The sequence below is a fragment of the Drosophila nasuta genome, chromosome 3 (genome assembly GCF_023558535.2).
Source record: "Drosophila nasuta strain 15112-1781.00 chromosome 3, ASM2355853v1, whole genome shotgun sequence".
NCBI lineage: Eukaryota > Metazoa > Arthropoda > Insecta > Diptera > Drosophilidae > Drosophila > Drosophila nasuta.
Window position 1 is genome coordinate 19,871,803 of NC_083457.1, and position 14,881 is coordinate 19,886,683.

The following is a 14,881-nucleotide window of genomic DNA, read 5'->3' on the forward strand; positions in this document are numbered from 1 at the left end:
TACACACAATCGATAGCTGCTCTAAAGATAATAATAAAATTGTTTGACGTCATATTTATATAGGCTTTCACTTTCAATTAAGTGCAATAAGAATCATAGATTTTACTACGACGTAAACATCTACCGGATGTGTCAATTAAAAATACATTATTTTATTTAATTAAAAAAACAAAACGACGTTTAACGTTTTTATTTTAATTTTGAAGTTTATGCTGATAATGGTAAATATAACTTTTGCGAAGTGATGTACTATCAGTATACATACGTATACTTAACTAAGCAAAGGTTTTCTAGATTATACTATAAAAATTACTCAGAATTTACGGGAACTTCTAAGAATATAGTTATAGAGAAAACAAGTTTGCTTATAAACATTAAACTTGTTAAGTTTGCATTCACACTTCAGCCGAAAACGTGATGACTTTCGAAAATAAGTATAAAAAGCTAGACGATGTTGAACTAGATTATCAGTCAAAGTTGGTTTCCCGATCGATAACTGCACAATATTCAAAATGTTCAAAATCGTAAGTCCACAACTCAAAGCAAGGATTTCTGAGTGGATAATTAATTGACTCCGATTTCAGTTGATGATCTGCGCTATTGTTGGCCTGGCCGCAGCCTTCCCAGTAGAGGAAGATGAAGTTATCGCTCGCAGTGAGGATGTGCGCGCAGATGGCTTTGTGGCCAGTCTGGAGACCAAGAATGGCGTAACTGAGCAGCGATCGGGTGATGAGCACGGCAACATCAAGGGCAGCTTCAGCTATACCTCCCCCGAAGGCGAACATGTCCTGATCACCTATGTGGCTGATGAGAAAGGTTACCAACCATCTGGCGCTGTTCTGCCAACTCCCCCACCAATTCCAGTTGAGATCCAAAGGGCTCTTGAGTGGATCGCTCTTCACCCTTATGTTGAGAAGGAGGAGACCGAGACTGAGGCCGAGGAAGAGAAAGAGGAATAATCTTTCGGTGATCTAACCGTTAAATTCTAACTTATTGGACGATGATGACGATGATCGATTAATATTTAAGTTTTCCATCCTTGAATATGTATTTTATAAGTCTATACAAATACATGCAGCAAATTGCTAATAGCAACAATATGAAAGTATTTCTTATATGTTAATTCAGAAGCTGACGTTGCATACTTTGCATTCTTTTGCTGACGTCAAACAAGTTAATTGTTTTAAGCATCTTTATTGAAGCTTGATTCTTTTGTTCACACAATTGAAAATCAAGAATATGGAAGAAAAAAAAGCTATCGAAAAATATGTATGTATAAGTGAACTACGTTTAATGTTTATCAATCACTGAAGGCTAAATTTGAATCTGGCCACCTATAGTATTAAACTTCAATAAAGAAAGCTATGCGTCAGACGTATTCTAAGTAATCGTCAAAAGCCGAGGCGGTAAATTCACGTTCGTCTGGCTGACTTAACGAACATCTAAATCTATTTATGTTATAAGCATTGTTATAGATTAATCCAACATAAAGTTCGAATTTTTTCATTCATTGGCATTCCTAAAAATCATTGCAAAAAAATTGCATTTGAATTACTTAAAATAATTTAAATTTGTTTCTATAAATGAATCAGAAAAAATTATGCTCTCGATTTATAGACAAATTATTGAAAGCTAATTTGAAAATGTTATGTATTTATTTAGTTGTTCTCATTATGCACATAAACACTTTTTTGTAAAATTACATTAACAAAAATAGAAAAAAAAATGTATTTATTATCATATACATTGGTCTTATTATCATATACATTGATCTTTATCACCTCAAACAGACAAAATACGATGGTCGAAAGGCTTAAAAGCTTTTCAAAGACAAGTTTTCTACTCTTAGTCGTTTATGTCTTCATTATTTAAGAAACAGTAAAATAATTCATCTTTAAAAATTGTGTAAAAATGCTAAGAGATATGGGCATTTCCCCGGGTCGCGAACGTACGTTCGTACGAGTTAAATTAAAAATAAAATCGAAAACAAACGTTTCCTGAAACTTTTTTTTTACTTTTCGATAGCATTTGTTTAGCTCTTTGGTTAGTGCAAATTATGTGGCTTATTGATTTTTAATTTTCATAATATTGTCAAAAAACATGCGGTAGCGAACGTACGTAATATGGATGTCGACTTTGGCTTAATATAGTAAAATGCAAAACTCTGCGAATTGAGACGGAATATTCTAAAGCAATAACTTTACTTTTAAAATAGATTCATATAGCTGTCTATCAAGTCTATTCCCAAGAAAATATCTCCATTTATTTCTTTTTAATTTAATTAAGTTCCGGTCGCGAACGAATGATTTTTCCATGTTGTATTATTTATTAAATTTTTATTTTTACCAAAATATTTTTGATTAATAACTTCAAATTTTATAAAAGCAAACGGATTTAACTCAATTTAATGTGTCTAATAACATTTAAAGCAAAAACATAATTTTTTATTAAATATGAAATATGTACTGACATTAATTAATAGCAAGACAAATATGTAATAAGTAATAAGTAATAACTAACAAGTAACAAGTGTGTACGAGTGTACTCGACTGTGAGATACCCGCTTCACATTTTGAATAAAAGAAATATATTTTGCGGTATTTTTCTCAAAATATACCAAATATACTGCAAAAATACTAAAAATATACTTAATGGTTTATTTGGTATGTTGATATAGTACCGCATTCAAAATATACCATAGACGGCACAATATACCAAATTGTCAGCCAAAGCAACTAAGAGCCCTAGTAAGTAGGCGTTTTTGCCCATACAAAAGTATTTCCTTAATAACTTCGACAATTATTATCTGATCGCAACCAAATTTTCAGGAATCATAACTGCTATATCAATTATTGTATATAACAAAATTCAATTCTACCAACTTTAGCTTTAAAATTACGCTTGTTATTCGATTTTTTTTTTTTTCGGGGCGGAAGTGGGCGTGGCAAAATTTTGAAAAAAAACTTGATCTACGTGCAAGCATAATAAATGATGTTGAAAAAAAATGTATAGTTCTATCTCTTATAGTCTCTGAGATCTAGTGTTTCATACGGACAGACGGACAGACAGACAGACGGACAGACAGACAGACGGACAGACGGACATGGCTAGATCGTCTCGGCTATTGATGCTGATCAAGAATATATATACTTTATAGGGTCGGAGATGCCTCCTTACCTACCTGTTACATATATTTCCTGCCGGCACAAAGTTATAATGCCCTTCTACCCAATGGGTAGCGGGTATAAAAAGTTTTGATAAAAATAGAATATAGTTTCTTTTACCCAACAATTATGGATAGACTAATGCTTGGTACCAAAAGTATACAATCGATCGCTTAAAGACTTGAACATAATGGTTGGAACAGTCATATTCAATAAGCTTTCATGAGTTTATTGCATATATTTTTATCAAATTTGTTTCATAGCATAATTTCAGAGAGGAGTCCATGTAAGTTCAATTCACTGTGTTACATTGTAATTTACTCCTCGTGGGGATTGTTTTCGATCCACTTAAGAGCCCTGACGATGGCTTCTGGGATTGGGGGAGGAGTGGGCAGCACATCTCCTCTGGGTTGGTAACCGTTCTCATCGGCAACATATTCCAACCTGACGTGCTCGCCTTCGGGGGAGATCCATTCGAAGCTGCCCTTGATGTTGCCATGTACATCACCGCTCTCTTGGCGAGCAGCTCCGTTATCTAATTCCAGATTAGCATCGAAACCATTTGCTCGCACATCTTCAGAACGACTTTTAACATCGACATCAGCAGCGACGATGCAGAGAGCTGCGCAGACTAACAGCTGTAAAATTGTATATTAAGTCAAACGGCTTCAGATTGGATCCGTTGCTGCCTCAAAAGTACTCACAAGCTTGAACATTTTGAATTTAGGACAGTTGTACAAGGTTGAAACCAAAAGTGCACTGATGCCACTCTTAATCTTGACTCTCGTTTTTATACAGTTTCTTCTCATAGAACATAATACCTGTTCCTAATCGCATTACACAAGTATATGATATAATATTTTGTTTTAGTATGCAAGAAACTTGAACGCATTTGCATTATTTTTGTCGCAGTTGCATTTCAATATTCATTTTATGTTAATTTATGCTTTACTCTTATGAGCTAAGTAAATTATTTTGTCTTTGGAAGAGAAGAAACCAGCAGAATATTATTCACTTTAAGAGAGTGGAATTTAAAAAAAACGAAACATTTAGTTTGTTCACAGAATATTAACAGAAGCGTAACAGTATTATGAAAGTCAATATCTCCCAAGTTTAATATCAGATCGTGAATAAGATAAAAAAAATGTTTTTATTATCTATGATAATAATTTCTAGTTAAATTAATGCAATTAAAGAACACCAACATTAAAATTGTAAAAAAATATAATTTCAAAAAGCAAGCCAGAAAAGTTCAACCAAATGAAGATGCAGTGCGAAAGCGGTATTATCGTTAAAATATATCAAATACTGAAAGATTCTCAAATATATCGCGTTCTCTTTGATATTTTAACTCGGCCAATTCATTTGTTTTCATTTGAATACCATTTCTGGTACTTGATGCCTAGATTTAAGTAGTTCAATAGCTTAGTTAGACCAAACTCTGTAGGACCACAAAGTTAAAAGATTTATGGTTTGAATACGCAGGGAATGCTGTGAAACTGATCGGTAATATATAATATATTACCTATGGAGTCATTTAGAAAACAAAATTCAAATAATAATAAGATTATTAGTAAAGATTTACAATCTTTAATTCATATTGATTAATATGATTAAAGTACTTTTGAGATTTATACATATATAGAAAAAAGATAAATTTTGTGAATGAGATATAGCGGATATTATATGCTAATTAAGAAGCGTTGCATTATTTATTTTAAATAAAAAGTTCAAATTTTAGATGCAAACAAAAAAAAAAACAAAAAACAAAACACGACAGCTTATATCAAAGGTTTAACAGTCATAATAATGTTTAGACTATTAGTGACTTTTATAAATCCTGATATTCTTGAATACCTAGATATGAGATCAAAAGTATATGTAAATTATGAAAGTGGGAAGATTATCAACATTATGTGGCCAAAACAGCTAAAATAAAGTTTAAACTCTTAAGTCGATATGAAATGAATTGGTTATTTTAAATAATTAATTTATTAATTTATACTAAACTTTCGCTTTCATGTATCACACATTATAGGACGATGGGTTTGGATCAGATTAGTAGTTACTTGATGTGAGAACAAGTCCTTAAACTTGTTCTCAATTCTCAAGAAAAATAATTTGCATTGAAAGTTACGATTGTGAGCAACCAAAAATATATATTACTTTCATTCGAGTACTTGATAAATTTCTATTAAACTCGACGTAGTCAATTTAAAATATTCTTCCTCTAACTGCACAATAACCAACATGCTTAAGGCAGTAAGTATTATAATAGTACATAGTAGTATATAGACAGCTAATACTGCAGTTTCATTCAGCTTTCACAAAATAATAAATATCAAAAAAACATGGCGACAACTTTTGAGTGATAAGTTGGTTTTGGTTTTTTTTTTGTTACCTAGTACAACCTGAATTAATGCTAACAGACTGCAAAAGTTAGGTAGAAATTTTATTGAGTTATGCGTTTATAGTCCAAGTAGTGAAAGAATCAAACAGACATGACAAAAAACTTATATTAAATAGAGAATAATATTAAAAAAAAATTATTTAATATTTTTTCAGCTCGTAATCTTTGCTATATTGGGATTGGCACTAACTTCCCCAACTGAAAAAGTAAAGCCAAGTGAATCGGAGGAATTAGAGGAAACAGATATACCACTCTACTATTTTGACGGCATACACACAGGCATTTTGAAGATAACTTCAAGCGAGGATGAGACAATTATTATTGCCATCCATGGAGATGATGCTGTGATTAAGACATCCGATTAAAAGCCACAAATATACGACAATGTAAAAAACAACTACGTAAAAGTTAAATTAATGTTTCAATATACAAGCTTAAACAATAAAGAAAATGAACAAATTTGAGATTAATTAAGAATTATAAATGCAATATTAAACAAAAAGATTAATAAACAGTTTGTTTTAGTTGTTCAAATTTCCATAAATTTTATAGCTGGTGCGACGATTTTTGCTAAATACACTAAGAACAATAACTAAGAAGTATCTAAGTATCTTTTTGGATACGATCAGATACCAATTGTTTAAATTATTTAAGAAATAATTTGATATGGCAAATCAAATTAAATATTCTGCCAACTGAAAATATTTAAACAGAACTTTTGATGGAAGTAAAATAAAGTTTCCTTTACCCAGCAAATATGGAGAAACTGAAGCTTGGTAGCAAAAGTATACCATTGTTGACTTGAACATTTGTTGAAACAATCATATTCAATAAGCTTTAATGAGTTTATTGCATTTATTTTTTATCAAATTTGTTTCATAGCATAATTTCAGAGAGGAGTCCATGTGTAAGTTTAATTCACTGTGTTACATTGTAATTTACTCCTCGTGGGGATTGTTTTCGATCCACTTAAGAGCCCTGACGATGGCTTCTGGGATTGGGGGAGGAGTGGGCAGCACATCTCCTCTGGGTTGGTAACCGTTCTCATCGGCAACATATTCCAACCTGACGTGCTCGCCTTCGGGGGAGATCCATTCGAAGCTTCCCTTGATGTTGCCGTGCACATCACCGCTCTCTTGGCGAGAAGATCCGTCGTTCAGGGAAACTTCAGCATCGAAGCCATCAGCGCGCACTTCCTCGGAGCGCCTCTCAACCTCCACAACAGCGGTGACAAGGCAGACAGCTGCGCACAGAACGATCTGAAAGAATTTTGTAAATAGTTTGTACTCCTAGTCCATGTAGTCCATCCACATACTCACAAGCTTGAACATTTTGAGATTGGGACAGTTGTATAAGGTTGAAACCAAAAGTGCACTGATGCCACTCTTAATCTTGACTCTCGTTTTTATACAGTTTCTTCTCATAGAACATAATACCTGTTCCTAATCGCATTACACAAGTATATGATATAATATTTTGTTTTAGTATGCAAGAAACTTGAACGCATTTGCATTATTTTTGTCACAGTTGCATTTCAATATTCATTTTATGTTAATTTATGCTTTACTCTTACGAGCTAAGTAAATTATTTTGTCTTTGGAAGAGAAGAAAACAATCGAATATTATTCACTTTAAGAGAGTGGAATTTAAAAAAAACGAAACATTTAGTTTGTTCACAGAACATTAACAGAAGCGTAAGATTATTATGAAAAGCAATATCTCCCAAGTTTAATATCAGATCGTAAATAAGATGAAAAAAGTTTTTATACCCGCCACCCATAGGGTAGAAGGGTATTATAACTTTGTGCCGGCAGGAAATGTATTGAACATGTAGAAGGAGGCATCTCCGACCCTATAACGTATATATATTCTGGATCCGTCTGTCCGTCTGTACGTCCGTCCGTATGAAACACTGGATCTCAAAGACTATAGACTGTACCATAGACGGCACAATGTACCAGATTGTCGGCCAAAGCAACTAAGAGCCCTAGTAAGAACGCGTTTTTGCCCATACAAAAGTATTTATTTAATACCTTCCACAATTTTTATCTGATCGCAATCAAATTTGTTATTGTATATACCAAAATTCATAGCTCTAGCTTTAAAATAACGCTTGCCATTCGATTTTTTTGATTTGCGGGGGCGGAAGGGTGCGTGGCAAAAATTTGAAACAAACTTGATCTGCGTGCAAACATAACAAATGGTGTCGAAAAAAAATTATAGCTCTATCTCTTATAGTCTCTGAGATCCAGTGTTTCATATGGACGGACAGACGGACATGGCTATATCGTCTCGGCTGTTGACGCTGATCAAGAATATGTATACTTTATAGGTTCGGAGATGCCTCCTTACCTACCTGTTACATACATTTCCTGACGGCGCAAAGTTATAATACCCTTCTACCCTAAGGGTTGCGGGTATAAAAAAGGTGCATTGAATTTATCTTAAATATGGCAACAATTATATAGAAAATAATAAATTGCATGAATGAGATATAGCGGATATTATAAACTAATTCATTTTTTATTTTAAGTAAAAAAGTTTAATTTTTAGATACAAAAAAAAAAATAAACAAAACAAAACACGACAGCTTATATCCAAGGTTTAACAGTCATAAGAATATTTAGAGTCTTAGTGACTTTTATAAATCCTGATATTCTAGAATACCTAGATGTGAAATCAAAAGTATATGTAAATTATGAAAGTGGGAAGATTATCATCATGTGGCCGAGACAGCTAAAATCAAGTTTAAACTCTTAAGTCGATATGAATTGATTAGGTAATTTTAAATAATTAATTTATTAATTTATACTAAACTTTCGCTTTTCAAGTATCACACATTATAGGACGATGGGTTTGGATCAGATTAGTAGTTACTTGATGTGAGAACAAGACCTTAAACTTGTTCTCAATTCTCAAGAAAAATAATTTGCATTCAAAAAATAATAGTTCAAGAAGTGAATGAATCAGACAGACATGATAAAAAAACTTATATAATATATATTATTAATATTATTATATATATATATATATATATTGTATTATTACTAATATTTTTTCAGCTTGTACCCTTTGATATAATTTTGTTTGCGCTTACTTTCCCAAATAAAAAAGTAAAGCCAAGTGAATCAGAGAAATGATTTTTAGGGCATACAGACCGGCAAAGATAAAGGCATTTTGAAGATAACCTCAAGCGAGGGTTATTATTGTCATTGATGAAGAGATGATTACGACATCTAGTAAACTAAAGCCATATATAGATTTCAATGTAATATTTATGAATAAAAATTCATGTTTCTACTTGTATGTACAAATTTAAGCAATAAAGGAAAATTAAAAATTATGAGATTAATTAAGAATTATAAATGATTTGTTTTATTAGTTCAGTTTTGGATTAATATAATAATGGTATTTTTCAAATTCTACCTTAAAGGCGTATTAATTTAAATAGCACGTACACTTCAGGTTTCTTCAATTTTGCTGATCAAAAATGCATTTAATCATTAGTATGAGTATTAAAAGTCTAGGTATTCTTTTATTTATTTTGTACCCACACATGACTTTCAGATTTTTTTTAAGATAATCTTCTATTCGATGACGATATAAATAAATAATTTTGGATAATATAAAATAACCGTTGGGTCATTGTGTTATTGGAAACTCATAATAAATAATTTGATTGTTCTAAAGATATAAATCGATTAATAATTAAACTTCAATACAAATTAATTTCGCTTTAGCAAGTATCTCACATCCAGCACACTTATATTTTTTTTCAATTCAGTTTTTATATGTGCAAATGTATCTCAAAGTAATTCAAAACGAATTCAAGTTTTGAAGATTAGGTAGTCACAACGAAAGTGAAATCTTGAAATCAGTCAAGTCTTGACTTGTTCTTTATTAATGTTTAATGAAATTGTATTTATTAGATAAGACATAAAATATATATTTAGAGGGGTCGACCTTATGACAAGTTTTTCTGATGCAATATAACTTTATGGTCATGTGGATTATTTATTGCACTTAACGCTTCTCTGACGTCTGAATAAATTTGGCTAATTTAATTTGATTAGCTACATTTTGCAAGATATGCCAAAGAAAAAAATATTGTTAAGGGGAGTCTACATAAAACAGTTAGAAGCTCATTGATAGAAATTATGCATATGGGTAATTCTCTGACGGATTACGCGTGCGACCATCTTTTCAGTGAACAAAATAAACATAACCTGAAATAATTTTAAAAATAAGAAAAGCTTACTCTTATAGCTCTAGATTAGTACTTTAATTAGAGCTAAGAATGGTTTTGGAATTTTCTTTCTGTTTTGTTTTGTGTTCTCATAATTGCAAAAATTAAGAAATTTGTACGCAAAATCAAAAAGTGAACGAATTTACATATGTATTTTATCGTAAAACAAAACTTTTAGAATAACTTTCACTTATTTTTAAAATTGTTTTAGTTTGTTTTTTAAAGGTGGTCGCACGCGACATTTACCAGAGAACTACCCATATGGTGAACACATTTCAATAAATATGATGTGCATGAAATATTCATATTTTGTTTCACTGGGAGTTGGATTTTATTTTAAAAACTGCAAAGGAATAACCTGTTATAGCATGCAGTCGGACTCGTTCTGTCAGATCATACTTAATGCATTTTAGTATTAGCAGTCGCAGAAGTTAATTTGAATACCCTACAAGTCTGCAAGCGTTTTGAGACATTAACATGATAAAATGTATACAAAAATATGTAAAGCAAGGAAACAGGTATTACCTTCTCCGAAAAAAATCTGTATAAAAGACAGGCCCAGATTAGGGAAAAGTATCAGTAAACATTTGGTTTCAGCCTTATACAACTGTCCCAATCTCAAAATGTTCAAGCTTGTGAGTATTCAAGTGGATCATTACAAGGACTGATTAGGAGTACAAAATATTAACAAAATTCTTTCAGATCGTTCTGTGCGCAGCTGTCTGCCTTGTCACCGCTGTTGTGGAGGTTGAGAGGCGCTCCGAGGAAGTGCGCGCTGATGGCTTCGACGCTGAAGTTTCCCTGAACGACGGATCTTCTCGCCAAGAGAGCGGTGATGTGCACGGCAACATCAAGGGCAGCTTCGAATGGATCTCCCCCGAAGGCGAGCACGTCAGGTTGGAATATGTTGCCGATGAGAACGGTTACCAACCCAAGGGTTCCGTGCTGCCCACTCCTCCCCCAATCCCAGAAGCCATCGTCAGGGCTCTTAAGTGGATCGAAACTAACCCCCCCAAGGAGTATTAGAGCTATGAATTAAGATACTGATACTGATACTGAATTGATCGTACAAATGGACATCTCTCTGGAAACTGAAAACTCGATATCAAGCAATTATGATTAAGATTAGAGTATGCAGCAAAGAATGAACTATGAAAATATATGCAGCGAACTGCTAAAAGCTTATTCAAAGTTAAGTGTTGTTTTAATCGAAAGTCTTAAATCAGCAAGAATGCGTGTTAGGAGCAGACAAACAGCGATCATGTATGTTAAAACAAAAGAAAAAAAAAAAACATGAAGATCCATTGCGTTAAAAAGCTAACTGTATTTTATTATGAGCAAGCCAACCGGTTATGAGGCAATAAGATAAATTTCGCTTTCAGCTTGCATATGATTTGCTAATTTTAAAACAAATAAATTAAGCTCAGCGGCTGGACTAAATCGTGACGGCGAAAACAAGTTTGATCACATATGGGATGACCCTGATCTTGTGATCGAATTTCGACGCTTGGCAATCACATTGCATGTTCTATTAGTTGATTGTCTACATATTGGACAGGGTCTTGTTATCTTCATTAGATATGGTTCATGTTCGAGGGTTCAACGGTTGCTTTATGATTGGCTCCGTTGAGTCAGTTGATCAGCAATTAAATTGTCAAGTAAATTACTTTGTTTTGATATTTCATATTTTTAATTGATTCGAGTTAATTTCTTGTAAAATTGCAATTATTATTATAATTATCAAGTAATGAGAAAATTAAGTATAACGGGTTGAAATTGTATCCGTCTTAGGATACGAGGTACATTCATAACGATCACATAAACATAAATAAGAAACAAATCAATTTGTTTGTATGCTTTCGACTCGTATTCAGTAAATCTTGAACGCTGTCATTTCCATATTTTAGATTAAAAATTCAGCCTTATCGAGAACAAACTCAATTTTTGCTACCGAAAAATGAAAGAAGAAACCAGTATGCAACATTCCCTAAGACGAAATAGAATATTTATATAGAGTGCACATTATCAAACATTTAGCATTCACCCAAGTCATGAGAGAAACTTGATTTAAACTGGTAAACAATTGTTTCACATAGCACACAACGAAAGCAACCAGATCCAAAAAATTGAATGCCAAAAGGCGTTAAATAAACGAATATATTAATAATTTGTAGTCTACAGTTGACAGCATCAAAAACCTGACTTCAATTAACACAAATAAACCAGTCAGAATGCATAGATCTGCACGAAATCATACAAATCGCAAAAAAAGTCATAAATGATAACCGTTGACATTTGCACTCACCGTCTGGCGTAAAACCCAATTGCAATAAATTGCCGAATACCGGATAAGCTCTTGGTCCTGGAAATTGTCCGTCAATGTGTCTAACGACCCGTGCATATCTCTTGCCGTACAGCACTATACACGATATCAAAACAATTGCCGCGATACTGAGTAGAAACATTCTAACGCGTTCAAAGACTCGAACTAACTAAAACTAAAATGTACACAGTAGCAAGTGCATTCACTATTTTATTTAGCGGTCTATTGATTCGAATCAATCTCAACACTTATTTTTGAGTAATCTAATGAAGCTTACAAGTAAAACAAGTACGATTTGCGTTACAATTTTCCAGCAAGTGAGAGATTATTTCTCTCTTTAGTAAATGCAACTCGATGCGATAACCTATACAGCTAATATCAACTAGTAGTATTTATTTTTATAGAACGTCAATCACTCACTTTGAACGATAATGCGACTATTAGATTATTTGTAATTTCCCCTGTACTACGAAAGTAGTTCGTTTAATCAATTATACAAGCTTTAATAAATCAATTAGCGCTTCAAGCTCCTGCCTTGTTGATACTCTTAGTACATACATATAATACTATAACAGATACCACCTTTCTCATTCTAAAACAAAAACCCTAGTTTATTATTAAATATTATATTTTTGCCGATCTTCTAAATGCCACCTCAGATCAAGTTTGTTTCAAATTTTTGCCACGCTGACTAATGAAAAACAAATTTAAAAAAAAAACGCAATTTTAAAGATAAAATTCAAAAATGGAGAAGTTATTTAAGAAATACTTTTGTATACCAAAAAAAACATTTATTGCAATAGGGTCCTAGCTGCTTTGGTTGACAATCTACTATATATAGTATCCTTTTGAATGTAGTACCATATCGATATACCAAATATATACCAAACTATATACTACTGTGGGCAAAAAGTAAGGTGAATTTGTTTGTAAAATGAAAAATCTTTATTTATTCTTCTAAATCAATATCATGCCCTTCAAATTAATCCCCTCCCGATAAAATACACTTATGCACACTTTTTTTTCCTATCCTCGAAACATGTCAAATAGTCCCTTTTCGGTATAGCCATCAGTACCTTCTTCGATTTAGCTTTTATCTCCTCAATCGACTCGAAACGCGTTCCCCTAAGTGGTCTCTTCAGTTTTGGGAATAGTCAGAAGTCACACGGAGCCAAATCAGGCGAATACGGTGCTTGTGGAACGATATGCGTCGAATTTTTGGCGAAACGGTCAAGAAAAACGTGTACAGAAATTGGTCGTTTTTGGTACCAAACTAGATTGGACTTTTCGTAGGCCCAAATGGTCTTTCAAAATGGTTTTCACAGATCTTTCTGATATTCCGATCATATCAGTAAGGTCTCTAATAGTCAACTGACGATTTTTGCCTCCACTTCATTGACGTGTTGGTCATGTGTTGACGTCGATTGTCGTCCGGAGCGCTCCAAGTCATCAACACGTTCTCGACCCTCTTTGAAGTCTTTGTACCACTTAAAAACATTTTTTTTGTGACATGGCAGAATCACCAAAGGTCTTCCGCAACATCCTTAACGTTTCCGCAGCCGAAATTTCATTCGGCAAACAAAATTTGATGGCACTTCTCATTCAGACATTGTAAAAAATCGAAAAATGCACTCTTGGTCATTTGGAAAACACAAGCGTAAATATATTTCTGATAATGACATTCATATGAAATTTGGCCCAGATGTCATTAACAGTCTTGAATTGTTAGGCCCGCGAAGTTCAAATTGAAAATTCACCTTACTTTTTGCCCACAGTAGTATATAGTGTATATAGTCGAGCACACCCGACTCCACTAACTTGTATTTTTACTAAAGATCTTGCTAAGTTACATTGAATAAATGCTTCAAACACATTTTATTCAAATTTTTTATGAATGCCCATATGTATTTGAGTAGCTCATTTGCCAGATGTGAACCGGCCTAAAGCAGTCTGCTCGTAGCAGAAGCTTTCCAACTTGTTTCTTACTGTATTCATGAATAGGTCATTGGAGTACTGACGTATTTTTGAATTGTAGTCTCGACTCGAGTCTAATTCAAATCATTGAATTGCCGGGACTCGAAGTACAGGTATCGAAAAATTGAATTAACTGATTGCCTGCGAAATGTTCTCGGCTATGCAAATGCTGCTGCTCTGATTTCTTCAATGAATACACACAATAGTCTATTGTTCGGATAGGGATAAAAGGAGAGTGTGTGAGAATAAAACGTGCTAAAATCAAAAATAAAATCTTAACATTTAATTGATTGATTTTTGTCACAACCAAGAAAGTAAATTCTCAAATCCAGATTTCAACAAAAATTCGAATTAATCAGTAGTCAATTAAGCCCTCCGATACTACATTTTGATATATAAAAATAAATTGTCTTTCATGAGATTGAACTTATGAGTTTATAAACAAATTGCATTTGATGAGATTGAACTTATGAATAACCGTTCCTCAATGTTCATAGACCAAAATAATATGTGGAAGATATGTGCGGTAATCAGTCACCTTTTAGGACAAAGAACACATATACACATATAGAGGTAGGCTTTCCTCTGTGTTCAATCAAACTCCAGTTTCCTAAGAAAACACATTTATAGGAAATTTGTGTTGATTCTATTTTGGAAGTCTTTGCGTTGTCGGCTCATCTAATTTTCTCACAAATCAGATACTCTAATTAATTTTAATATTAATTGGAATGGTTTCCTTTATTAGAAGCATATTCATGTAATTG

General features: G+C 32.9%; 4 protein-coding genes across 4 annotated transcripts in view; 2 read left to right on the plus strand and 2 right to left on the minus strand.

Annotated features, from left to right (window-relative positions):
- Positions 1-12,314, minus strand: part of LOC132793957 (uncharacterized) — a 55,581-nt gene extending 43,267 nt beyond the window's left edge. The window contains exon 1 of the mRNA XM_060804138.1: positions 12,126-12,314. Within this exon, the coding sequence (XP_060660121.1) occupies positions 12,126-12,285 (160 nt within the window). The 5' untranslated portion in view covers positions 12,286-12,314. The remainder of the gene's footprint in view (positions 1-12,125) is intronic.
- LOC132788404 (larval cuticle protein 1-like) lies at positions 413-1,247 on the plus strand. Its single transcript, XM_060795826.1, has 2 exons — positions 413-524; positions 585-1,247. Exons 1-2 carry the CDS (start codon positions 513-515, stop codon positions 957-959), a joined length of 387 nt encoding a protein of 128 aa, XP_060651809.1. The 5' UTR covers positions 413-512; the 3' UTR covers positions 960-1,247.
- On the minus strand, positions 3,314-3,974 carry LOC132788401 (larval cuticle protein 4-like). The gene is made up of 2 exons (XM_060795822.1): positions 3,869-3,974; positions 3,314-3,802 (listed from the first exon to the last, which is right to left on the minus strand). The coding sequence occupies exons 1-2, from the start codon at positions 3,971-3,973 to the stop codon at positions 3,482-3,484; spliced, it is 426 nt and encodes a 141-aa protein (XP_060651805.1). The 5' UTR covers position 3,974; the 3' UTR covers positions 3,314-3,481.
- LOC132788398 (larval cuticle protein III/IV-like) lies at positions 10,347-11,011 on the plus strand. The gene is made up of 2 exons (XM_060795820.1): positions 10,347-10,455; positions 10,523-11,011. The coding sequence occupies exons 1-2, from the start codon at positions 10,444-10,446 to the stop codon at positions 10,844-10,846; spliced, it is 336 nt and encodes a 111-aa protein (XP_060651803.1). The 5' UTR covers positions 10,347-10,443; the 3' UTR covers positions 10,847-11,011.
- Positions 12,315-14,881: the final 2,567 nt, after the last annotated feature.

Coding starts and splice junctions, on each gene's coding strand:
- LOC132788401 (XM_060795822.1), bottom strand. CDS start 3,973: ATGAGAAGAAACTGTATAAAAACGAGAGTCAAGATTAAGAGTGGCATC. Junction 3,803..3,868: donor AATTCAAAATGTTCAAGCTT/GTGAGTACTTTT, acceptor ACAATTTTACAG/CTGTTAGTCTGCGCAGCTCT.